This window comes from Talpa europaea (assembly GCF_964194135.1).
Source record: "Talpa europaea genome assembly, chromosome: 15".
Lineage (NCBI taxonomy): Eukaryota > Metazoa > Chordata > Mammalia > Eulipotyphla > Talpidae > Talpa > Talpa europaea.
In genome coordinates this window covers 11,702,082-11,728,403 of record NC_140083.1, presented here as the reverse complement: position 1 = coordinate 11,728,403, position 26,322 = coordinate 11,702,082, and the positions used below count along the sequence as shown (strand labels likewise).

General features: G+C 45.8%; 2 protein-coding genes across 2 annotated transcripts in view; one reads left to right on the top strand and one right to left on the bottom strand.

Moving 5' to 3' along the window:
• STAB2 (stabilin 2) overlaps positions 1-108 on the top strand; it is a gene marked incomplete at its 3' end in the record, with an annotated part of 108,588 nt that extends 108,480 nt beyond the window's left edge. Inside the window, exon 67 of the mRNA XM_084255091.1 lies at positions 58-108. Within this exon, the coding sequence (XP_084111217.1) occupies positions 58-108 (51 nt within the window). The remainder of the gene's footprint in view (positions 1-57) is intronic.
• Positions 109-6,955: 6,847 nt separating this feature from the next.
• Positions 6,956-26,322, bottom strand: part of NT5DC3 (5'-nucleotidase domain containing 3) — a gene marked incomplete at both ends in the record, with an annotated part of 46,555 nt that continues 27,188 nt past the window's right edge. Inside the window, 12 exons of the mRNA XM_084255004.1 lie at positions 6,956-7,208; positions 8,586-8,650; positions 10,218-10,358; positions 13,300-13,386; positions 14,296-14,377; positions 16,458-16,559; positions 16,711-16,813; positions 17,964-18,024; positions 20,049-20,186; positions 21,139-21,229; positions 23,060-23,115; positions 23,536-23,610. Coding sequence (XP_084111130.1) covers positions 6,956-7,208; positions 8,586-8,650; positions 10,218-10,358; positions 13,300-13,386; positions 14,296-14,377; positions 16,458-16,559; positions 16,711-16,813; positions 17,964-18,024; positions 20,049-20,186; positions 21,139-21,229; positions 23,060-23,115; positions 23,536-23,610 — 1,254 coding nt within the window. The remainder of the gene's footprint in view (positions 7,209-8,585; positions 8,651-10,217; positions 10,359-13,299; positions 13,387-14,295; positions 14,378-16,457; positions 16,560-16,710; positions 16,814-17,963; positions 18,025-20,048; positions 20,187-21,138; positions 21,230-23,059; positions 23,116-23,535; positions 23,611-26,322) is intronic.

Below are 26,322 nucleotides of genomic sequence, written 5' to 3'. Positions count from 1 at the left end.
GCCCAAAGAAATGCTCCACCTGGAAGATTCGGCCTGACGAGTCACTCTCTTTTCCAGGACCTGGAGGAGCAGCAGCTGGAGAGCAGTGACCCTCTGGGGGCGCTGTGAGAGCCACCTGATGCACCCCCTCCCCCCAGGGCCACCCGGCCCACCAAGCCTCCTCAGAAAGGCTGTCAACTGTGAATCCTCAGCACCGGTTGCCTTTTGGGAATGTAAGGTCCTTTAACATTTTAAAGTCTGAAGCACTCAGAAACCATACCTCAGTTCTGTGCTTAATCTAGGGAACTCTTGTTTCTGTGGGGTGGGGACCCTGTTAAGTCCACCACCTCTACCCCCACCCCACCCCAGGGGGATTTCTTCCTCCTCTGTCCCTCCCTGTTCCTTCTGCCCTTAGGGGCACTTACTACATTCGGCCCCACACTCTGTGACCCTGTCCTGGTCCCTACTAGATTGTAAGCTCCTGGAGGCCGAGCCTCCTGCTCCTTTGTATCTCAGCACCTAACACAGCGTCTGGCACATGAACTGTGCTCAATAAATGTTTCTGGAAAGAATATCAAGACAATACAGCTAGTGTCTGGGAAAACAAAAAGCATGTTTTGTCCCGGGAGAGATCACACTTTGAAGGTAAAATCCATTTATGAGGCTAATTAAAGCCTCATAAGTTTTTCAACTAGCCAACATCTGTCTCATGAATTCTTCTTTCTTGCTGGTGTTTATGTTAAGAAGGCATGATAACCACGGTGAGGTGCCATTTCACCCCCACTAGGACGGCTGTCACCAAAAAGATGGACAGTAACAAATCAGGCAAGGATGTGGAGAAATTGGAACCTTTCTACACCCCTGGCAGGAGCATATACGGGCAGTCATCGTGGAAAACAGTTTGGTTTTTCCTCAAAAATTTGCAGTCACCATATGATTCAGAAATGCCACTCCAGGTAGCTCCCCAAGAGAAATGGAAAATGTCCATACAGAAACATGTATGCATCTTCCTAGCAGTGTTGTTTCCAGCCTAAGTGTGGAAACAACCCGAATGTTCACCAACTTATTGTGGTCCATCCAGAGAAAGAAAATGAATGTCATTCCACCCCAAAGGGGAAGGAAATCCAAGCGGTGGAAGCCAGACACAAAGACCACATGGGTGATTTCATGCACATGGAATTTCCAGAACAGACAACTTCAGAGATAGAAGGCTTAGAGGTCGCCAGGGGCTGGGAAAGAGGATTGTGGGATTAACTGCTAATGGGGTTTCTTTGAGGGGGTGATAAAAAATGTTCTGGGATCTTAGAGTGGTGAGGGTTATACCACCTTGTGAAAATACCAAAAACCACTGAATTGTACACTTTAAAATGGTCAATTTTATGGCATATGAATTCTATCTCGAAAAAATGTTTAAGACAGGATAACTAGAATTAATGCCATCACCTTCCCAAATATTATACAGGTGGGCTGCGGCTTTGCAAGAATTTTTAATACAAATTAAAATTGTAATCACTAGAGTGACTGGCACTGAAACCCCTTTCTGCAGAGGGCCAAGAAACTTCTCTGCCCTGATGTCGACCAGCTATTAGGCGGAGTTAAAATTAACATTCTGGACCGTTAGATTCAAATAAAAAGTTCAGAGAGACTATGCTATCCTAAGCAGGCTTGCCCACGAGGTTTGCTCCTGCTGCAGCCTCCTTACCCCATACCCAACCTCCCTACTCCCCAATCCTCTCCACCCTCCAACCCTCACCCTCTTCTTCCCCCCCAAAAAAGTCAGACTTGGGGTGAAACTGGCCACAGGAAGGGGTGAATGAGAAATGAAAAGAAGCCGGATCTTAGATACACTAGGGGGCTACTTAGTCAAAACTACCCTTAAGACTGGAGGGACCGGGCCTCCCTGGTGGCGCAGCGGTTGAGCGCTGGGTTGCGAAGCTGCCCGCAGCCTCTGCAGCGCCAGTTTGATCCCCAGCTGCTCCCCGGCCACCAGAGGAGGGTCCCCCCACATGGCACGCAGACCTCTCCTGCCACCCACTGCTCCCCTCAGCAGTGTACTTCAGTCCTTCTGCCTGCTCTGCTCCCCGCTCTGGCTCTGGTGAATTCTCTCACCCTCCCGCGCTTCTGACTGTACCCAGTGCTTGTACAAATAAATAAATAAATAAATAAATAAATAAATAAATAAATAAATAAATAAATCTTTAAAAAAAAAAGACTGGAGGGACCAAGCCCTCTCCCCTTTACAAGTAACTTCCCCTCCAGTAAGCCGTGGCACAGCGCCCCTTCTGACCACTGGCCCACGCCGTGTGCTTTACTCCCTTGCTACACTTGAATTCATGGAATCAGGGACAATCAGAATTGATGAGCAGAAGCGTTCAGACATGCCTCGCGCCACAGCCCCCACCTCTACATGTAAAGAAGTTCCACTTTTATGGGGTTTATGTATGGTTCCTTATTGAGATTATCAGAGGAGGGGTTAAAAGGGAGTGAGTATATAATCTGGGAATGGTAAAAGAAATTTGAGAAGCACTAACCCAATCACACTTTTGGGGAAGAGAAACTGAGGCCCAGAAAACAGCGAGCAGTCACAGGGGACCCTACTGGCTGGCAGGTGGCTGGAAGAATTGGGATTCCATCTCCCCAAGTCTAGGATTCCGCTTTCCTCCCGGTGCCAATGTCTCATAGCCACACAGTTGGAGTTTGGCTCTAGACTCCAGTGCGTTGTGAAACCTCTGGTTAGCTCTCTCCATTCCTCGGATGCAACATGGAACCTCACCGTGTTGACTCTGGTGTTTCAAGGGCCTGAGTCCCATAGTCCAGCTCCTTCATTCAGTTTACATCATTTTATGGGAAATCAGGTCACAAAACTCTGTTTGAACCTTCTTGTGAATTTGATATTTCTTCCTTGGAGGGAAGTCATGCAAAAGACTTGGTGCAGGCAGGCCCCGAGGTGGCTTCAAGTCTAGCCTCACCTCAACAAGTGTGCTTTGCTGGGGAGCATGGGATGAGGACAATGAGATATGAGCCATAAATCCATCACCCCTTATCTTGGGGATATTTTGGGGCTACATTAGACTTTGATATGGCTTTGCCACGACCTTAAGCTGACAAAACAGATGTCTTAGAATAAACTGACAAGACAATTCAAACTTTTATTTGACCATAAATTCAGTATCATATAACATAAAATCATTTGGAATAAATAGCAATTTCACATTCAGAATAAATAGTAAGTCTACTTAATCTGCATTTGTTGTGCCTGATATCACACAGACACAAAATCCGTCATTCCACTAAATAAATAGAAAACAAATTTCCTAAGTCAGCGCTCAAGCCTGCAGTCCTAGAAAAGTACAGAAGCACTGTTGTGGGTTGGGGTCCCCAGAAATCAGATGCTGAGATGGAGACCCCAATGCAGGAAGTTTACAGGTGCGTGTTCCTGGGATCACGCTGGGAAGGGAAGGAAGCAGGGTTGGTGGGGGGGTGGGGCTGCAGCCAAACTTGACAGAAACCCCCCAACACCACCCCTTAAGCTCCGGAGCTAATGGGCTTTGAGGTTGCCCACTCAACTAGTCAAAGGGTACAGGATGCTCCAGGAGGATGTCACCTTCTCTGAACAGGCTTTCAGCAGTCGGAATCGACCATAGTACACCCAGCAGTTAGGAGAGTAAGTCCTGAAGGAGATCCTGACAGCCAAGCCCACCCCCCGCTGCACCCAGGGCAGTCTCGAACAATGCAATGAGAGGTATATTAACTAGCGCCGAGCCTGGCAGCTCAACCACGCACAATGGCAATCAAGCCAAGTACAGGGAACACTATTTTATCACTGACCATGCAAGTAAATCTACCCAGAGCGTAGCTCTTAGAGAAACATGGCACACATACCTAGAAAGCCCATCTGTGGTCTGCAAGCTTTCAGCAAGACCAGCCAACCTTGCCACCAACAGGACACACTGGAGCAGCAGCTACAAACCATGCCAGAGGGCCAAATGCAGCCTGCAGCCTGGCTTTGAGTACCAAGCTGCACTGCACAAAGCATGGCCCACTCCTAGGGTCATGGCCCTTATAGGAAAAGTCAGCTGACCCCTGCCATAGAGAGTCATTCCCTTGTCTTCTCTGAACCTAACAGTGGTATTAAAGATTCACTGAACTTGGAGTCAAACTCCCAAATGCTAAGGGAAAGGAAAAAGGAACTTGATGTTAAGAGGGGAAAGCTTAGGGCCCCTGGGAATAGCATATCGCCCTGGAGGAACCCAAACTTGGCCTTAGAACTGTCTAGACAGGGCCCCCCAAGTGGGTCTCTGGCAGCAAAGGAGCATTCAGCAGTGTGGAATTCAATTCCAACATTCAGCACACACTCCACTGCTTAAAAGGCCTTTGGGGAGGAAAAGAGACGAAAAGCCATTTGGTTCACCCAAAGCTGATGTGCTAAGAGGGAAGACTGCTTTTCCCATCCCCCCTGCGGCAACTGAGTGGCCGAAGCTTCAGTGCAGCTGGTGGTTTAGTCTGAGCTGTGCCCGTCAGTAGCAGGCGGGGCCCGTTACCTGGGGGGAAGGCAGTAGCAGAGAAGGAGCTGAAGAGCATGTTTTTAAAAAGGTTTATGTGAGCAAAGGGGAGCTCTGAGACAAACTCCTAAGACAGTGAAAAGTCAGGTCTGTGAAAGGAGCTCCGGGAAAATCAGCATGTGGGCCCCTCCCCAGGCCTCTGCCCTGTGCGTCCAGCAGGCATGAACTCACCCGAACTACAGACTTTCAAATCCATGATTCTTAGACCATCAGTCTAACTAATGCCCAAAAAGGGAGACATCTTAATATGCACACTGATTTTATTCTGTTCCTGTGCCAAACTGACTTCTTAAATGGCACAGCACAGATTCACTTCCCTTGGAGCAGAATGCTTTCATCCACATGCACACCAGAGAACAATCTGGAAGGAACACAGCGCTGGTGCAGCGTGGGTCACGATGGTGACAGGTCAAGGCCCCGCCTGGCCCGAGCAGATGAGGAGACGGCCCGTCCCTTGCGTGGATGAGGCTGGGCTGGGCCGGCCCGGCGTGGGTCTGCGGTTGGCGGTGGCTGGTGGGCCCTGCTCAGGTACACCCCAGGTTCCTGCCACAGGGTAGGTGCACTGCCACCCAGTCACGGCCCAGAGAAGGAAACCAAATTGGTAATAAATCGTAAAGCTCATTATTCTGCCCCAGAAACTGTATTTCTTCCCTAAGGCTTGGGTCAACCATGAAATCAGGTTTTAAAAATAGTTCTACTTCATTCTTGAGTAAACAAAATACCTGGACCTTGGCCCAGAAAGACATCCACTGAATAGGCAACAACTAGGAACTCCTTTTAAGCGATTACTTCCCCACTCAGCTGCTCCACAGCAGAAACTGAGAACGTCAGCATAGACTTTGAGTGGCAATTCTGGGCACCCTCTGTGCCCATTAACTACCAGCCTCGGATACACTCAAAACACCTAAGGGCTAGCAGACAGCAGAGAAAAGGCCGACCCCATTCCAAAAAATGAGAAATGGAGTGCTGTGTTTATAGCAAAATTGAGAAGGGAAAAGTGGCTCTTGGGTCTTAATGGGTCTACTGGGTCGGCAGAGTCATTTCACCATCATAGTTAAATGCAACAACATCTCACAAGGGAATTCCTTCATCACTCGCAGCAGGACCAAGTTCCCTACATAACGCATTTCATTTCTGCATCTTGGCAGCCCGCGATGGAGTGCCACGCTAGCCCCTCATCTGCGGCTGGTTCCGACACACTTACTGCAGTCAAAATGCGAAGCAAGCGCGCGCACCCCGCGAGCCCCACCCCCGCGCCTCTGTCCTTAGGCCTAAGGATTTACTGTCTCGCCCTTGGGAAGAAATGAGAAACAGTCAGTCCGCGAGGCCCAGCTCAACTCTCCTTCTCTTAGCCTCAACACCTTAAACACAGAGATCTGAGGCAAACCACCCAAATTCCCAAAATGGCCACAGAGACATGGCAGAAAGGAGATCTAAGGTGGTGGGGATGGGAGATGCTGAACGGCGAGGCCCCCCCAGCCCCGAATTCAAGCACCTCTCCCAGCTGGTGACTCGAGAGAGGCAGGCGACTGTCTGCTGCTCCCAGACGAGGCTGCTTCCTGGCGACGCGTGCGTTTGAACAAGACCCCGACACAACCCGGCGGGGTGACGGCATCTCCTAACGAGCACATTGTTTGTCTGTTTCATTTTCTTCCCTCCCATGAGCAAATCGAGCCAACTCGGGTGGCATTTCCAAGTGTAATCAGCTCCTGGGGGACGCACCACAAATGCTTTGGCTCTTCTGACCTGCTCGTTCCCTGCAACCTCTTCAATAGTCCGCCGGCAAGTGATGTTAACTGGGGCCCTTATTTCCCGCCCCGCGTGTCCTCCCCAGCATGGACACAGGAAGCGGGCACTGACCAGACCGAGGGTCAAGGAGTGCCAGCTTCTCTTGTTCTTTCTGATGTGAGACTTTCCTGGGGGGCTGAGTCTTGTCTTTCGAGGGACGCCCCAGCACGCCCCAGGCCCCAGAACCAGACGACTCGGGGATGGGCAGCTGACAGGGCACAGCCGTGCGAGGCTGCAATGGGACAGCTTCCTCAAGCAGCTTGTCTTTGCAGCTCACGGTGCCCCACAGTTCCCAGTGCACTGCCCGTGACACTCGAATGAACATTCCGGAGAAAAATCAAGAATAAGTTCAGAACTTCACTTGTCGCAAAAAAACTGACACCAGTTCCAGAGAGTCTGTGTGGGAAGCCTGCCCTTCTGCTCCGTGTCAGGGGAGGGGGCGGTGGGCTGCTAGCTTCTGTCTTAACCCGGGGCGTATCTTCCCCAAAGTACAAAATGGGTATCAAAAGGCATGTTTGTGTCTTTTCCAAAAACAACAGTCACATCCACACAAAGTCAACCCCACTGTGTCCTCTGCCCACGCTGGGGCCATGGGCTTCTGGCTGTTTCTGCAGGCAGGCACCGGGTTACTTGGCCTGGGCCTCCTGCAGGAGGGGGAGTCTGACGGTGGGGGGCCCATTCGCCCACGCAGGAAGCTCGTGCTGCAGTGGGGTCCTCCGGGGGTAGAACGTGTGGCTGACGTCGTAGTTCAAGAGGCAGCTCAGGGAGGCCATGTAGATGTCGGCGAACCGCGACAGGCGCCTCAGGAAATAGGTGGGATTCTGGTCTGTTCGGAACAGGCTTCCAAACTGGGTGTTGAAGAAACTTTTGGTCATTTCTCTGGAGAAGCAAGAAGAGAGCAAAGCTTAGGGTAAATGAGTTCAAAGTCATTTGGCTGTTCATAAATTGGTTGCAAACACAGCAAAACACAATCATTTGCATAACTGTGGTAAAACTTGGCAGCAGCCATCTGTCCTTACATATGATGACAACAGATGCTGAAACAACCAAAAAGAAGAAAATTTTAAAAAGTCCATTAGATCTGTGGGGGGAGCAACATAAATGACTTTTAAACTTGAAGTGAAAAATCCATTGCTAAGAGACTTGAGTTCAAAGGAAAAATCTCACCTCTGTGGGATGACATGGTTCCTTCATGAGAGCATTTGAGGTCCCTGGAGCCTTCAAGGGCAAAGGGCCCAACGTCAAATCACCACTACACGCCTTCCCCCCATCATCCAGCATTTTATACCAATTTTAGAGTAACCATCAAGTTAGAGTAAGATCCCAACAGCCAAGACCTTGCTGGGGAGGGAGAGGGTAGGATTGACAGCACAGCCAGGTGGACTGTCCCCTCTCCATGCCTCCCCCACAAACCCTCCCCGGCCATCAGTCTGTTCTCTGCTCAGCAGCCAGAACCCAGGCGGGGACCCCTATTTCCAAACCTTAGAGATGGCTGTGCCCGGGCAGGGGCAGGCCAAGCACAGAAGTGCACCTGTGAGCGGGGTCCAGACACAGCATCCTCCCTACAGAGGCAGCACTGTCCACAGGCCTCTTCTGCACAACTGTTCCCAAGACACACACGCACTCAACTTCCCCGGCAGCAGGCGGGCTTGCTGCACCAATACTTTCTGACGCTGGGCTTATGCACACTGCTGAACTGCAGGGTTAGCAATAAGCAGCTGGGGCCTCCCCAGTGGCGCAGCGGGTTGAGCATAGCACTGTGAAACTGTCCACAGACTCTGCAGAGCAGGTTCAATTCCCGCCCGGCCAGGGTGATACCCATATGATGGGGCAGACCGCTCCTGTCTCGCCCGCTGCTCCCCTCAGCAGTGCTTTCAGTCTGTCTGCCTGTTCTGCTCCCAGCTCTCTCTCTGGTGAATCTGCTCACCCTCCCAAGCCTCTGGCCTGTACCCCAGCTCTTGTATAAATAAATAAATCTTAAAAAAATTAATAAGCAGCTGGGCTGCAGGAGCCCCCAAAATCACTGTAGTTCAGCAGCCTCACCGGACCATGACAAAATGGCCAGGACAAGAGATGCCACGGACACTGGCAGCCTCAGGGAAATGTGACACATCACTAACAGCAAGGGCCTGGTTCTGGACAATGGGGATCCCATTTATAACTGGGCGCTAGAAAAGGAGGTTAGAAGGATCCCAGGCGGGCCCTGGGGAAGGCGGGTGGGCTCAGTTGAGCAGACAGCGGGGCAGGTGCTCTTACCTCATCTCCTTTCGCTCTTTTTTCCACTCCTGCAAAACCAGCTGGGACTCTGCATCCCTGTGAACCTGCGGGACACAAGCTAATTACTGAGACTATTTTGGTTGCAGATAAACTCATCAGGTAATAAGAATCTTTATTAGGCAGCTTTTCTTGGAGAAATTTCATTCCTTTAAGTACTTAGAGGCAGACGCATGAAGTAATAGATTCTCAGACTTCTCAGTGGCAAGCCTCCTTTCTCCACCAAATTGCTTTAGACGGATTATTATGAAGCTATTAGTAGACAAGGCCTTGATTAAGCAGAAAATATAGAAATATTTTTAAAGGCTATGTTTAAACATAATGCATATACATCTACACAAAGTATCTGTATAACACAGAGGTACATCTATTTCAGATATGTATTACATATATAAACATACACTTAATACATACACCTACTACACACACTACATATGTGTCAATATTAATGGCAGGGAAGAGGAACAGCAGGTATAACTGCACTCACGAGGTGCAAGCATGTAAAAATATGTACAAACGTGGAAACTGACACAGACATTTCTCTTTAATTTGTGCAGTGGGAATAGGACTAGTTGCTTTTGATTTTTTTTTTCTATTATATTATCTTTTAAAGTGTTTAAGAAGAAAAAGCATAGTTGTTTTTGTAAAAGGCAAGAAAGCAGAACACCTCAATTAGATGGAAAAGCAGAGAATTTTCTGGTTGGGCTAAAATAGGAGCAAAAGGTAAAAAGAAAATGACAGCTGATGGCCACCCAACAAAGGGAATCTCATAGACATTTTAACCAGAGTCAGGAGTGACTAAGGGGTGGATCTTGGCGTCCTGATGCTAAATGAAATAAGTCAGAAAGTGAAAGGCAAGTCACCAGGTGATTTCACTTATTTGTAGAATATGAACAACTGAAGAAAACAAACTGGCAAAACACAACAACAAAAAAAACCTCTTGAACTCTGAAAAATAGAGTGGCTACAGATAGGGAAAGGAAGGGGTTGGGAGAAGGAGTAATGTAAGAGGGTACCAGAACTGGAGCTTTGGTGATGGTGAGTGAAGTGTGTGCATGTGCTGAAGTGTGAAACTATACCAACAAAATTAGAGTTATGTAAATGAAGAGTAAATCAATAAAATTTTACTAAAAAAAAAATACAGAGATCTTGACTCTTGCTTTGATTCTCTCTAGTAAGCCTCAGGGACTAGTCTGAAGTGTTCATTCCAGAAGACCCTTCATTTTACAGGTGGGGAAAAAGAACCAGGCTGGAGGAGTCACACAGGAGACTAAGGACAGAACCAGGACTAGATGCAAACACCAGTGGAAGATTTCAAATCCCAATACCTCACGAGACATCTCCTGGTCCAGTTTAAGGGGCTAGTGAGGATGCTGAATTTCCACTGACAACGAAACAAACACGTGTTCACACAGGTCCTGCAAAGTTCATTCTCCAAGTGGCTTTCAGGGGAAGCTCACAAAACTCTTAGGAGCAAAATAACCCTAGCAGTTATTCTGCAGTTGACTGAAGATGACTTAAGTCACAATTTAACAGAAAATACTTGAAATAACTCTGACCAGTGGAATAACTTCAGGCTTGAAGAAAATATAGGAGAGAAAATAAATTCCAAACCTGCATCTGCTCCAACAACCCGGTCAAAGTCTGCAGCCAGGTCATGGTCTGAATGTACTGCTCTGTGTTCATAATTTTGAGCTCAGATCTTAACTCTGGAATAATTGCACCAGTTCTCCAACCATGCTTCAGGGTCAAATCCTGATCACAAAGATCACAAAAAAAAAATCAACATTCATCTCAAAAGAATTTAAACCATTTCATTACCTTTCCCAGATGCAACTGGTATTCATTGAATTACTTTTTAATTATAATGGTTAGTTATTAACCAAGCTGAATTCAATGAATTACATTTCATTAAAGCCAATTTAACTCCAGGCTTCGGCCATTTCACCCCAAGGAAGTTTCTGTTCTGGAAATAATTGCTGTGTGAATCACAGCCCCTGCAGAAACACAGGGTCTGGAATCATTAACTACAGTCTGTAAAACAACAATTAGGTGGGAGCAGAAAGAAGCTCAACTTAGATGCTACTGAAGGTCTTCATTCAATTCATTCAAACTGTTGGGGAGCACTTACTGTTTGCCAGGTCTTGTGCGTTATGGGGAACTGAGACTTGGAATGATCATACAACATAAACATACATGATTACCTTTTTCATTCCAAATATTGTCACCCCACAATTTGATAACAGACCAGAATATCTGATATCAGTTATGTCCTGGGAAATTTTAAGAAATACAATCACCACACTAACTGGCCATTTGGCAAATTTTTTTTTATTTGGCAAATATTTATCAAATACGGCTATTTGCCAGACCCTGTTAGATTCTGAAGATAAAGGAATGTACAAAAACTGACAAGTTCCTACACTAAGAAATATAGACAACAAACAAGCAAGTAAATACAAAATGACAATGGTGTTAATAAATTTTAAGACTGAAATCATTAAGTAACTTTTCTGATCACAAGAGATGAAACTAGAAATCAATAGCAGAAAGAAAAACTGGAAAATTCACAAATATGTGGCAATCCAATGGGTAAAAGAAGAAACCTTAAGAGAAATTAGAAAATAACTCGAGATAAGTTAAGCTGCAAATACAACATACTAAAATTTATGGATACAGTAAAAGTAGTGCTAAGCAGGCTATTTATGTAATGTAAATCCTTATATTAAAAAAGGAAAAAGACCTCAAATCAACAACCTAACTTAGATCTTAAAGAACTAGAAAAAGAACTAAACTGAAAACTATTAAAACAAAGAAAATAATAAAGATTAGAACAGAGATAAATAGCACCTAAAAAAAGACAGACAAAAATCAATAAAACCAAGAGCTCCTCCTTCAAAAAGAGCAACAAAACTTGATTAAGAAAAAATGTAAGCCTCAAATTACTAAAATAAAAAATGTAAGCAGTAACATTACTAACAATTCTATAGAAATAGAAAGAGCATAAAAGAATGCTATAAACTACTGTACACCAACTAACTGGATAACCTAGAAGAAATGGGCAAATTCCTAGAAACACAGGACCTCCCAAAAATGAAACATAAAGAAAAAAAGCAAATCTGAACAGATCTTGAAGAAGACTGAATTAGTAATCACAAACCTTCCTGCAAAGGAAAGTCCAGGATCAGATGACTTCACTGGCAAATCCTATCAGACACTTGAAGAATTAACACAATCCTTCTCAAATTCTTCCAAAAACTGAAGAAGAGGGAACAACTCCTAACTTACACTAGGAGGCCAGCATTACCCTGAGATCATATTTTAGTGTAGAAAACTGTTTAAAACACAGAGGGCCAAGTGCCATCCCCAGAGTTTCTGACTCAGCAGATCTAGGGTAAGAATCTGCATTTCTAGCAAGACCCAGGTGATGCTGATGCCTCGGGGACCACACTTGAAGAAGTGCTGCTTTGTGAGGACTTATCATGCTAAGTCCTCAGGGTGTCACCTCATAGGACCCTGCACCTACGTGCTTTAAGAGTAGCACATAATTATCTCATCAGGGTTCACAGACCCCAATTAGCAAGAGGCCAATTCTCATGAGATCAAATCCACATCGGCCAGGCATTCTGGAAGGTGGCAACATCCTGACAGCAGCACTTATTATTTCTACTTTTTACTAAGCACTTTTATATACATTATCTTATTTCACTCCTCTTACAAATGAAGACACTTAGGCTTGAAAAGACATGTCCACAGTCATACAATGAAATAACAGCAAAGCTGGCGTGGAAGCCCAGTCTTCTAATTCTGAGCCCATGATTCCTTCCCAGAGACCTGAATCAACTGGACAGATGTGATTACACCAGGTGAGTGCTGGAGTCACCTGGGAGGTATATCACTATAAGAGGCACTTGAAAAGACCCCTCTACCTCTACCACCGCCAGAAAATCTGAGTCTACAGAAATCAGTGGAACTCAGACATCTGTGCCCTGAAAATGTTTCCCAGAGGGTCCTACTGCACAACTGACATAAAGCTCACTGCCTCGATGGTAGTCAAACACAGGCGAGACAGAGACTTATGTGTACATCCATAGGCTGATCCAGCATAGGCCAAAATACTCAGAAATATCAATGTTGGAGTTGGTAACTGGTCTACTCTTACTGCAAATGTGCACTGCACCACCAAGCCTGGGTCACTAAGGAAACATAAATTTATCCCACAGGGAACCAAGGTTGGTAATAACCTGGGCTAATTCGATCTTGCTACAATGATAGATTAAATCATAATTCAAGAGCTGCCAAACTCCTCTTGTCCTTCCAAGGAAGATAAAAAGGCTCATTTTCACATAATAACTGTTTTTTCTGGAAATGCCAGTTTTGCACTTTTTCAAAGTGACTGACAAGCAAAAGAAGCCTTGGAGAGAACACTGGCATTTATTCTTATTACTTAAATGGAAATATTATATTGATAAAGTGAGTGGGTTGCTAATTTCCATCATTTCCATACACCAAAAAAAACAGATCTTTTCCACAACTGGTACATCCTATTCTGTAAAAAATAAGACATAAAAAATGTGGCCTACTCCTTGTTTTTATGAAAGCATAAAAGTGGCCTTAAACAAAAGAGAAAATTTTTAAATAAAGGGAACTGACATATCTGTCCCCCAACAAAAAACAGGAAAAAAAGGCTCCTCACCGCCAGGTCACTGTATATATGGTCACCAAAATACAACACTTTAGATCCTCGCCATCCAGTAAGCTTCAAAAATTCATATAAATTGCCCTGCAATAAGAGGAAAATGTAGATATAACTTTGACAGAAACCATGTACAACCCATGGCCCAAATACCTGTTTTTCAGAAATAAATTTTACTTTTTTATAATTCATTTAAAATGTCAAAATAGAAAAATTGAAACATCTTAGCATGAAATCTTTCAGACTTTTCTGGGTCAGATATACTTCTCACAATGTAATTCATATTGATTACACTTCTCTGTACTGATCTTTTGATACTTAACATTCTGTGACCATTTTTCCATGTCAAATATTAATCTGCTATGTAATGGCAGTAGCTGAGGAGTACCATGATTCTTTTTATCAATTCCCTGATGCCGACATCTATTTTATCATGTATTTTGTCAGTAAATATTCTGGTAGCAAGATTCTAACAACAGCTTAATAACAGTCCTAGATTAACTTCCTAAAAGTGAAATGGCTATACAAATGCCAATTCTTCAAGGTCTAGAAAGTATATTAAACACCAAATCTAGTAACACAACATAACAGTCTGCAATTCAAGCAGTTATTCAACCATTTTTGAGCTTCATATACCAAAATATAGAAAATGATACATAAAATATAGCTCATCAGTAAATAGGTATTAATTTGGGTAAAAGTATAAATTGGTTACATGCTTCTTAAGGGAAATTTCCAAGGTCTACTGCTGACACCTTTAGTTTTTTACACTCAAAAATGCTTTAAATTTGACTTTAAGAAATGGTTTAATTCTGATGTTATTAAGATTGAAAATATATTGACTTAGCTTCAATTCTGCCACTAAGTTAGGCACAGTCTATTCCAGTAGAGCACCAAGATTGGTGACAGGCACATAGTAAGGCTCACTGGAAGTCAGCAATCACCACTACTGACCACAAAGCAAAGCCACAAAACGGTAAATTGGTCATGAGGTACCTGCTTGTAAATCTGGCCCTTCTGCAACTTGTGGATTTTATCCCAGAGTAAGACACCTTTCTCATTCACCTTTCGGAAAGGTCTAACAACAGAAATGAGAAACATTATGATGTGTGATAGCAATTCAGTCTGTCTTCCATGTGTATACTGTCCAGTTACAGACTGGGAACAGATCCTCAAACCTGAAAAAGTCATAAAACCAAAACTGGCCATGTTCCCGGGCCTTGTGTTTGTCCTCCCACACTGTGGGCCCCAGCATCCAAAGATGGAGAGTAAAGAAAGAGTGCCAGAGCAAATAAAAATATCAGAAAACATAATGTATATGTCCCTCTTACAAAGTTACTGATGGCTCAAAAAAGCCCTCCAATAAAGAAACTTTCTTTAAGCCAAATTTCCCAAATGTAAATTTGAACATGCAGAAAATCTGCTCACAAAAACAACTTGTAGAACTACTGCTGATACATTTTTCCAGTTTGTGTGTTTTTGTTTTTGTTTTTGTTTTTTTGCTCTGGTCTTCCCTTCTGCTCTTCTGCTCTCCAGTTTTTAACTTAAAACCAGATGATGAAGCAAACTATTTTATGATAGAAAATGAGAAATAAGAATAAGATCTTGTTCTACACAGTTTGGCTCCACCACCTCTTTTTAATGTAAACTTATTTGGATTGTGTTCTGATTGGAAAAATATAAATTCATTATAAAAATTAGGGAAATGCAGAAAAATACAGTAAAGAAAAGGTATATTATCTCTAACTTTAGTACCCTAGTATAAACAGTTAACATTTCAGAAGATAGAGTCTTGCTATGTGCTACATCTGCTCTTTCCTTCACATGAACTTAAGTATCATTTTGTGTATACTTAGTGATGGTCTTTTTCTCTCTAATGTTGTGAGCAATTTCCCATGTAATTACATATACTAAACCTATCATTTTTTACCTTCATAAAACATGCTCATTGCTTCTTTTTTTCAAATATATCATTTTTCCTGACTGCATAATATTCCCTCATAAGATTGTTTTTTTAGGTTGTTTCTCCTCTTTCATGATCAGAAATAACACAGGTATGAATATAGGTGGTTATTCAGCTCTCATTCCAAGCATCCAGAACAAAAGCAAAATAAATGTGTGCAGTGAAGGACAGGGCTATTCTGGGATCCCCAGAAAAATAGTCTGAGACACTGTTCTGCCAGTGTGAGCAAGACAAAGGAGTAGAGGTCCTTCTCCTGACCACACCCAGGCAGGAGCCAGTGTTTATAGCTGCTTTTGATCAATGCTAGTTTTCCCTTCATTCTCTTGACTTATTCTCTACTGATACTTCTGGATTTGCCTTATCTTCCAAGAGTCATTGTGACATTTAGAAAAGTGGGATTTAGCATCACAAGAGGAATTGAGTCCATCCAGCACTAACTACAGGGCATGACATTACGACACTTTAAATCACCTGGCAGCACTTGCCATCCGCAGGATAAATGGGAGTTAAAATCTTTTAAAAATAGGTCATTATAAAAAAACACAAGCTCTTTTTATAACACTAATGTAGTAACTCTTAACATATTGATATTTACAGGAACAATTCTTTTTTTTTTTTTTTTTACAGGAACAATTCTTGATGAAAAAATCTGTCCACACATTAAAACATTTTAGGACCCTTTGCCCCACCCACCAATGCTAAGAGTATTCCATAGTCTCTGGCACACCCCAAAACACCCCTGCTCCTCTATTTCCCAAAGCAGGAAGACATAAGTCTTGGTAGGGATTTACTCTGCTTAGTGCAAATCCTTTGTTGCAGACAAGTTTTGCACAAGCCAACTGCAATTCCAAATGCACGGTTTAGAGGTCTATTTAAGGAGCTACCACCGGGGGTTTCCTGATGCTCCTGTTTTATTATGGGCACAATGCAGCAACTCCATAATACTAAGTCTGGAGTTTTCTTAAAGCCTGACTCACAGGACCAGGTCAGCTGGAATCAAGAACCATTTCAAAGTTGTAAGCTATCTGCCATGTACTGTAACTCCCTCCCTCTCCTTGCAAGGGGGGTTAAAAAATCAAACGCTATAATCTCAGATGCCTGTGGTTTTTCCAACTAGACTTTACCAAGACTCTACCTTAAATATCCACAGCAGCAAGAGAACAAAATCTAGTCCCCTGGAAAGATAGACACTCACCTCCGTTTATCATTAAAGAAGCTTGGTTTCTCAGCCTGAACAATGACCACATCAAACAGGTCCCTCCAGTCTTTTCCAACGATATACCTCATCCCTTTGTCCCTAGAATGACATGTCAAGCCAGGTTAGGCTAATGCTAAAGGGATTAACTAATTTCACAAGCTTTTCTTTCAAACTTCCATCTGTATCTTAAAGTAAGTGGAATATGAGAAGAAGTGAGCCGGAAAGTAGCCAAGAAGTACAAGCAACTTACACAAAGCTACTGGGGCTATTGGTGATGAGAAACATCTTCTTGCCATGATCAGCCAGTTTGGCCAGCACCGCCCGGGTCTGCTCGGCATAGCAGATGTACTTTTCTAAGAGCAAGAGGAAAAAAGGCACACACAGATTCAGTGTGAAGTCAATCAATCGCAAATACTTACCAAGTGGGGCATGTGGGTCCCGCGCTGTCAGGGGCACTTGGGAGAAGAAAAAATCTTAAGGAAGCCTGGTGCAGGGTGGTATAGGGGTGCCCAAGGTGCTATCTCAGTGCCCAAGGCATCAGTAACTGTTTAACTACCATGAGATACCATCTTACACCAGTGAGAATGGCACATATTAAAAAAACTAGCAACAACAAATGTTGGCGAGGTTGTGGAGAAAAAGGAACTCTTCTGCACTGTTGGTGGGAGTGCAAACTGGTCCAACCACTGTGGAGAGCTGTGTGGAGATTTCTGGACCTTCTGAACATAGAGCTTCCATAGGATCCAGCAATTCCACTCCTAGGTCTTTACCCAAAGGACACAGAAACATCAATTCCAAAGAGCACCTGCACCCCTATGTTTACAGCAGCACTGTTTACAATAGCTAAGCTTTGGAAACAGCCCAAATGCCCAAAAACAGATGACTGGATCAAGGAGATGTGGTACATATACACCATGGAATATTACTCAGCATTCAAAAAAGATAAACACATGCAATTTGCAGCAACATGGATGGCGCTGGAAGGGATCATGCTCAGCGAAATAAGCCAGAAAGAAAAAGAAAAATACCGGATAGTCTCACTCATAGCAGGAATCTAGAAAACTTAAATAAGGGACCAGGAAAAAGAATAACTATAAGAAAGAAAATATCAAAATCAACAAACAACTATGAACCAGAGACACTGTATGGGGGGTGGGGGTGGGGAAAGGAGGGATTGGGGTCAAAATAAGGGGGTTGCAATTGTATGGGGAATATGAAAATAAAATTTTAAAAATAAAATAAATAATAAATAAATAAATATATAAATAAATCCCTGCCTTTTCAGTCCAAGTGGAAAAAACTACATGCAATTGCCAGCTTCCTCTCCCTTTTGAGTCAGGATTATGGTAATTTCTAAAACAAGGCAGGAGACCCTGAGGGGCACCTCACACAGAAGCAGTGCTGCCGCCCTTGCTCAGAGCCTGGCTGCAAAGCGAAAGGCCCGCAGGGCGCAGGGCGAAGGGAAAGGCTGATATGACATTCATGATCATGTCCCACACATACCAATGTCGGCTTCGATTGCTCGGTACATTATTCCTTTGATGTGGACGTCTCGAATTGCATCCTGCCCAAAGAAATGTTTTTAATCAGTGAAGCATAACTCAGACAGAGAAACAGTACAAGTAAAACAGCATTCGTGATAATGTCTGTCTTTACCAGTCTGGCAAGCCAAGCACTCAGCAAAATCTAAATTCTGGCCCATTTAGCACAGGCGGCCCCTTGGAGAATTTCCTCCGTGACAGTAGCTGTTTCCAGCGCAACTTTCAAAAGGGTCACATGGAGCAGATAACTGTGAATAATTCTGAATCAAGATGATAGACTTATGTGTGATACTGTGAACAATCAACTCCACGTCATCCGGACAGAGGGGATTGATTATTGCTCTTTTCACTTTTGCACCCTGCCTCCTCCCTACCCCTCAACAGCAGGGTCGGTTGTCTAGAAAAAGTACGAGAAGCTCCGCCTCCCTCCAGAGCTACCAGTGGGGCAAGGATCTGTCAAGGAGATGGTGACTTAGAAAGAGACCTCGTCCAGCTGGCAACACGAACAGAAAGTGAGGGAGGCAGGAGCCACCCGGGTGGGGGATGTCAGAGCAAACCCCACCCTCAGGAGGGACCACAGAGAAGCACTCCTGGAGGCACATGGAAACTTTCTGGAACCTCTGGCAGGGGTCTGGGCTGCAGGCAAAACCGTGCTTTAAGCCTTAAAAAACGGACAGAAGTCAGGACCTCTGCACTGTGAACTCAACCATCAGGCTTGGTTCAAACTCACAACTGCAAGAAGGCAGCAGTGAAGAGCAAGCTGGAGTCAAGCTTCCTGTCTTCAAATTTAGGCTCTGCAATTTATGAGCTATGTGACCCTGGGAAATTACTAGACCTCTCTGTGCCTCAACTGCTTTATATGTAAAATGTGGGTAGTAATAATAGTACATACCTCACAGCATTATTGTGAGGATTTAATTATTTAATCAGCATAAGGCACTCAGAAAAACAATACCTGGGACAGAGTAAACTCTGCCTAAAGTGTTTATTGCAGATAGCAACACTTTCAATAAAAACTGAACAATCAAATAAACATCTCTCTTTGGGAATGCAAAGGCTTAACATAACTACAAGTGATTCTTATAGTCACCTGAAGATGACATAATGTGTGTATATAACAAGATATTTAGAAACTACATACTTAAATAAACCTAATTCAAACAATACCAGACTTACATTGACACACTCTAATTCATAATTCTAATTCATTGACACACTCTAATTCTAATTCTAATTCATAATTCATCCTTTACCTTCTTAAATCCATGATTTGGGGCAAAATTTCAAATGAGCCATAAACAAATAATAAAAATATTGTATTATGTCACCATGGATCATTTTAAAATATAGTTAAAGAAATGCATGCGTATAAATAATTGAATTATTAAATTTAACATTTTACAAGCAATAATTTAAACAAGTACATGTATGTAGTATGTATTTGTAAATACATGCTTAGAAATATATTAAAAATAAACTAACATTAAGCAGATAATAATAAAGTATTAAGAAAAGCTCACACAACTTAAGGAATATATAAACACTGAAGAATGTATATATGAAAGACATAATTATGGAGTTATAAATCAGTAAGGAAGGTGTGCATATGACTGTAAGAATTGATATTTGCCTACAACCCTCTCCAGATGTCTCCCTGCCAGGCTTCTGCAGGGCCTGGGAAGGCCTACGGAGCCTGTATGTGGGGGGGGGATGGCGCCCCCTGTGGGCCACTGCCGTCCAGGCCCTGAAACCTGAAGGCCACCCGGGGTGCGGTCCCCTTAGCAGGCAGCCCAGAGGGCTGAACATCAGCCACTCAAAATCTTGGTAACGACACCAACCAACACCATTTTCTCCTAAAAAGTTTGATTGGTTTTCAAATTCTCCCAATATAATAATAACATCTTACAATTTCCAGGGTCAAACTGCCAATAAAAGGGATCCCCAGCAAAGAAAGGCCGTTTCAAAGACCTAACTACAGCGGAGGCTAACAACTCTGTTACTCTGGCTGAAAGCGGGGCGTCCCGGAGAGCTGGGCCACGGACACCACCTTGACGTCTTTGTACAGGTGCACGGGCTCGTAGTCAATGTTGTTCTTCAGGAAGTGCTCATTCACGCAGGACAGGAGTGTCATCTCAGGCAGCGAGAAGATGTCCATGAACTGCTTCATGGTGTTGCCGTGAGAGCTCTGCAGGGGCAGGGGCGGGCGTCAGACATGGGCCACCGCGCAGAGCCCCACATCTGCTCACTAGCCGGGGCAGGTGCTCCACACCTAGCTCCCTCTCCACAACAACAAAAGAAAATTCCCATGATCGAACAGCAAGACTGTATACCTTGTTTCTTATCACTCACAGCAGCACTGACATCTGACTCTCACATAGGGGCATATCCAACAAAATGCCTGGCCCGCCCCCCAAAATCCCACCACCTGCCCCCCCCTTTCACTCTCCTTTGCACTCTGTGCAACTTCCAGCTCACGCTCCTCCCTCAAACACACAGGAAAGTCTTGTCTGTGCTCACGGGGACCCTGGGAAAGCCACTTAGAGCTACAGAATGTGAGCGCCCCACAGAGCCCTTACTGAGGCTTACAAGGGGGCCTTTCCTGGAAAGCCTGTGATTGACACTAAGTTTACCAGCTGATGGGCACCTTCCGTTTGATTTTGGCAGCGCAAATAAGAGAGCACATCAAATACAGCAAGCAGAAGTTCTGAGAGCAAAGAGAACTGCATAGGCAGAAAAGCTGGGGCTCCCCTAAGGCCCAGGGCGACTTGTACCTCAATCTCAGGCATCCTGTAGGCCCGTTTCAGAGGAGGCAATGGCTACACACTCACAGCCCCCAATATTCAGTCCAGAAAGTGGGGACACACCCAGGAGGTGGTGGCAAACAGGCAAGGGGACAAGGAAAATGTAAGGAGCCTTCACCAGGTGAGCAGGCGAGAGCCAAGAAAGAGAATCATGACCAGCCCGAGGGGGGCCCTTTACATCCTAAGCGCTCTCAAATCTAGGGGCGCTCAAAACACAAACTGCCCTGCCAATTCTGCATGAGCAGTGAGTCTAGTAGCTCCGGTTCCTCAATCTCCTGGGTCAAGTACAGAGAAGGAAAAAGACAGGCTGCTAAATACTACAGCATTTCTTACTACCTTTCCGTAGAAGTCGCTCATCTGTTCCAGAGGCACGTGGGACCCCTCGTACATCTCGATGACTTCCTCGTCGGGGACCACGGTGAGGCCTCTGGAAAAATCACAGGAGCTGCAGTTAAGGAGCAGCGAGAGACAGCGCTGACATTCAGGCTGCTGCGAAAGGCTGGGATCGTTCGGGGAGGTGTGAACGCTGTCCCGGGAGTGAGTTGCGCACGGGTAAGCGCTACAAGTAACAGGCAAGATGCTGCTGTGACTCCTGCGTACTGAGCCCTGATGCTGATGCCGTGCGGTGCACCTGCCACGGGCCAGAAGTGAATGACACAGTCACTCGCCTCCTCGACAGCCGCAGGAGGTGGGGTCTCCTGCTCTCCTGCTCTTCCTGTTTCCAGCAGAGACAACCAAGGTAGAGAAAGGTCCTGTGCCTTGCTCAAGGTCATCAACGGAGAAAGGGGTGGTTCGGGACTGTACCCCAGCCTTTCTGATTCTAGAGCCCTAGTTCTTCACTGTCTCCCTCAGCAAGGTACAAGGCCTGCTAAGGACCTGCTTTGGGCTGGATTTAGGGTTTCTTTTTTAAATGTTTTGAATACACTGGGGACAGAAAGGTTGGTTCTGTCTCCATCCTCCTCCTGGCTGCTGATACTCTACCCTGAGGACGTGGGTGCTAAGGAAGAAACAGGCGAATCAGTGAAACCCGGCCCCGTGGTCCAGGGAGATGGCCTCCGCGTGACAGTGAGGCCCGTTTCCTCATCTGTAAAACACCAAGGTAACACCTGCCATCTGCCTGCCTCCTGGGAGTAGCAGCAGATCTGCAGAGGAATCCAGCTCCACCGCAGAGAGGGAAAAAAGATCTTGGCCCAGCGACGTGAGCAGGTGCTTTCACCTGGGACCTGAGGGCCTGTAGTTCCTCACCAGGAACCGCCCACTCGTGTGCTATGAAGGGAAATATCTGTCCTTGAGAGGTGGGGGAGCTCAAGAAACAGGCACCCAGGACAACAGACAACGGCCGGGCTGTGCTGTAGCGGGGTATATAATTCTCTAGGAATTGTACTTCTGATACGAACAGGTTGCTCAGCACACAGAATCACTTGGCCAATATTGAAATGCAAACATGACTTGTGTTTGATATGTAATTTTAATGAAAAATAGGTCAGCCTCTTTCCTCTATTCTCCACCCTCGATAATTTTTTTCAGATCTCCTGGTAGATTCCAGGATGTCCAGCCTGCCAGCTTGATGAACTTGTTGCAACTACTGGCTTTTGAAAACAAAAGAGGCCCAGTACTTCCCCTTATCTTTGCCCCAGAAATCAGATAAGACTGGCACTGACACAGCTCACTCTGCGAGGTGACCCTGGAAAGCAGCTCAGTTGGCAGCCTTGGCGGGGGCGGAAGGGCACACCCTCGGGCTTTAATGCTTCGGAGGAAAATAGAAGAAGGAAAAGAACTCCAGCAGGTGAGTCACTTCTCCGCCCTCACCCGGCCCCTTCTGCCACACAAGCTGCAAACTGAGAGTCCCAGTGACAGAGCGACCCCCACGTCAGCTCAGAAGCGGGAAATCAATACATCTCTGCGGTCTTGGTACTTTTCTAGAAACAGCCAATGTGTACACAAATGTATATGAATCTCCACCTGTAGTTTTTTCACAAATGGTAATAAAAACATATACACTTTCATACCACCCCTTTCGTCACTTAACAGTGCACCTTGGAAGTGACTCACTATCAATACATCACATGCTTCTCTATTCTTTCTGCTGTTGCTTAATTGTTGCTTAATATATAAATATATATATATATCATCTTTATTCACAAGTGGCAATTTTTAAGATACTTTACTAATACCTGCTTAAAACGGGTGTGTATTCTTTATATGAGGTTTGCCTAAAAACAAATAGTTTAGTTAATTAACTTCCTCTTTTACTTACCTATAGACAGTTCCCAGTTGGATGTAATGAAAAGCATCAATCTTCATCAACACTGCCTTCAGAAACAAACACATACACAGGTAAATAACACACAGCAATTTGTATATTGAACGGAGTCTACGGGTATCATTATACACCCTTGTGACATAGGAGGTCATGGTGACAAGGAGCATGGCTATGATCCTAAAAGTTTTGCCTATTGATTCAAGCACCGTGCAACCCATTTAGGAAATGACCTGTTTGCAGGAGGAAAAAAAAAGACATGACAACTGATTCCTCCCCCAAAACACCAAAACAGGATGTTTTCGGGAGGACTTTATCAAAGATGACTTTATCCAAAGATAATTTGAGTGATTCAGTACTGCACTCCCAAAGAACATAATTTAAAAGTCAATTTACATGTTCAGCGAAGAAAAGCATCAGGAGTACATTTTATTCCCAAATACCCATAAACTGCAGGAAAACATGGAACCTACCCGCTGCACATCATAATGAAGTCCACGGATCGCGAAGTTGGGGTCATACTCATACTTCCTGATCTCCACGGGATACTAGGAGGGAAGGCACTGGTTTTAGCCAACGAGGTACTAAGTTCAACATGTGCCTGGGCTGGGTCCTGGAACACAGGCCGAGGTAGCTGCTGCACCTTGGTGAGGTCAGAAGACCCCTGCCTGTCCCCGGCTTCCACATCAGTGTCCTGGCCACAGAGCCCCCTCCTGCCCCTCCCTATCTGCCCAAGCACATGTGGGGACTCATGCCCCCCACTTCTCTCATCTTAATTACCCCTCTGCCCCAAGACTCCCCAATTCTCAAGATCTAGAGACACATCTGCTTCTACCTTGTGAGTTTCAGGTTGGGGAGGAGGAGCTGGAATGTGCTCTGGACCAAAAAACAGAATTTTTCCAAACATGCATGCAGCTCAGCAGCCCCTGGGGTGTCGGACCAACAGCTTTGAGACCCAAGGTGCAAACTCCACAAAAGAGGACCCCCCCCACCCATGTCACTTTCCATCGCTCTTCTCATCTGGACAGCAGGCCACCGCTCACCCCCATGGGCTGAGAGACCCCATTCGAGCCTGGAGAAACCCTTTCCCAGTTACTACGCCAACACTCTGACTCAGGACATATATAACTTTTGCAGGCAGCTCTGCTCCCCTGGTGTTTCCTGGTTATTCAACCATTGCGCAAACTACAAAACCCCCACCACCCTCCTTATCTACTGCACCAGACCTTCCAGCCCCTGCCTCCGTCCCTCCCCATTTCAGAACTAGGACAGCAGACACACCCACCTCACCCCCACACATGGGAGTACTGGGCACCGTGTCTGCGGCCAGTCTGCCCATTTTATGGATGGGCGGGATGGAACAAGCTGGCCTGGCCGCACAACAGGGTGTGGTGTGGCGGGGAGCCAGCCCTTCAGCCCCCACGCTCCCCCCACCCTCAGAGCACAGACCTGCAGGGCAAATGTCTGCTCCTGAGTACAGAAAGTCTGTGTCGTCAGATCTTCCAGTCATGCTATGAAGTAACGAAAACCCGAGACAACCACCTCGACCACAGGAGAGCCCTCTGCACCACAGCCCTCACTTCTCACGAGCCAGGCGCACTGGGGAAAACACATCCCGACAGTACCACGCGGCAGCAACTGCATGCAAGTCTGCAATTCATGTGCACGGAGCGCTGACTCCAAGGTGACATTTGGTTTCATTTATCTGACACCTGCCCAGGGACCAAGAAATCATTCAGTGCAGTGTGCGCGCTGGGGTGTCCAAGAAGCCTGCAGTGTGCCCGGGACCTGCACACATTCACAGTCCCACACACAGCAACACAGCCCTGAGCTGCAGGGAGCCTCACATCTGCCCGGAGCCCCTGCCACCTCGGGCGTGATGGAGAAGGGGCAGCAGCAGAGGAAGGGGGGCTGGCACTGAGCTATGGCCACGTGTCACATAGTGTTCTCGATATTTTCTGCAACACCATTTTATTAAGCTCTCACCACACCCATCTGGAGGAGCAGGAGCTAGGCCGTGTTCATGTTGAATGATGTGAGGACTAGAGTCAAGGATTTTGCCCAGGCTCCAGGGAGACACAGAGGTTGGGCCGGGGTTTGAACCCAGAGGTTGGCATCACGCCACGTCCACGCCAAGCACTCTGCAGTCAGCTCTGAACCCACCCTGCACCCTGTGCTGGGCCCTCAGACCTGCTGTGAAAGCAGCACCTGCCACTCAGCAGGAAACCATGAAAACAAAGCTCACTGCATTTGCCAGTCTAGCATGATGCCTGCCTTAGCGGAGAGAGAGGTGACCCTGCGTGAGCTTTTGCTCTCTGCACCAGGACTGCAGTCAGGCAGCCCCTGCCTTGCACCAGGCTTATCTGCACTCCCCAGCAGGTCGCAGGGTCACAGTGACACACGGCCCTGTACCACTCGCACCCCCTGCCTGCCATGGCTTGTGTTCTCCGGAAGCCAGTCCTGAGAGGCACACGATGTTTTCCAAAGAGTCTAGAGACTGTAGTCCTGGAAAACTGACAGAAGCAGCAGAAAGCAGCCAAAAGCCTCAACAGGAAAACATGGAGATGAGGAACCATCTCCAAGAGGAGATGGTACCAGGCGTGAAATTCAGTCTGCGGATTTAGGTGACCGGGTCAAGTTCGTCTCTCTGGGTGAGCCTCAGTTTTCCCATCTCCAACGCTAGGATGACAGAGTCCTACCCGATGAGACAGGGAGAGGATGAAGTCAAACACACACATGGGGAGCTCAGGGCAGGCTCCTGCACACAGCAACTGTGCAGGAAAATCAAGCCACGTGGCTGAGCTGCGAGCTGGGGGCCCAGCTTCAAGAGCCACTGCCTCGGCTGCTCCCCTGCAGGCTCCAGTGAGTCGCTTAGTGCTCCGGGCCTCTTCCTTTGCATGGAAAGACATGGTTGGACTGGGGTGATTCTTCTGCTTCTTAATTGTGATTCCCCACACAATCCCCTCCCACCCCCCGCCACACACACACACACACACACACACACACACTCACACACTCAGCATCTCTGGCCACACTTCCCTCCATCACCTATGGCTATACTTTCTGAACTCTTCATTGTTTGGAAACTTTCCACCAGCCTGAAAACCGTGACTCACCTGAGGTCTGTGAAGGTGCCTGGCACATCTAATAGCAGTAAGTCGTGCAGAAGACAAAAGACCTTTACTTGGGATTTGTACTAAAACCCCTATCTGGGCCCCGCCTGTTTTCCTTCAGTACCTGGATTAGTTCCAATTCCAGAA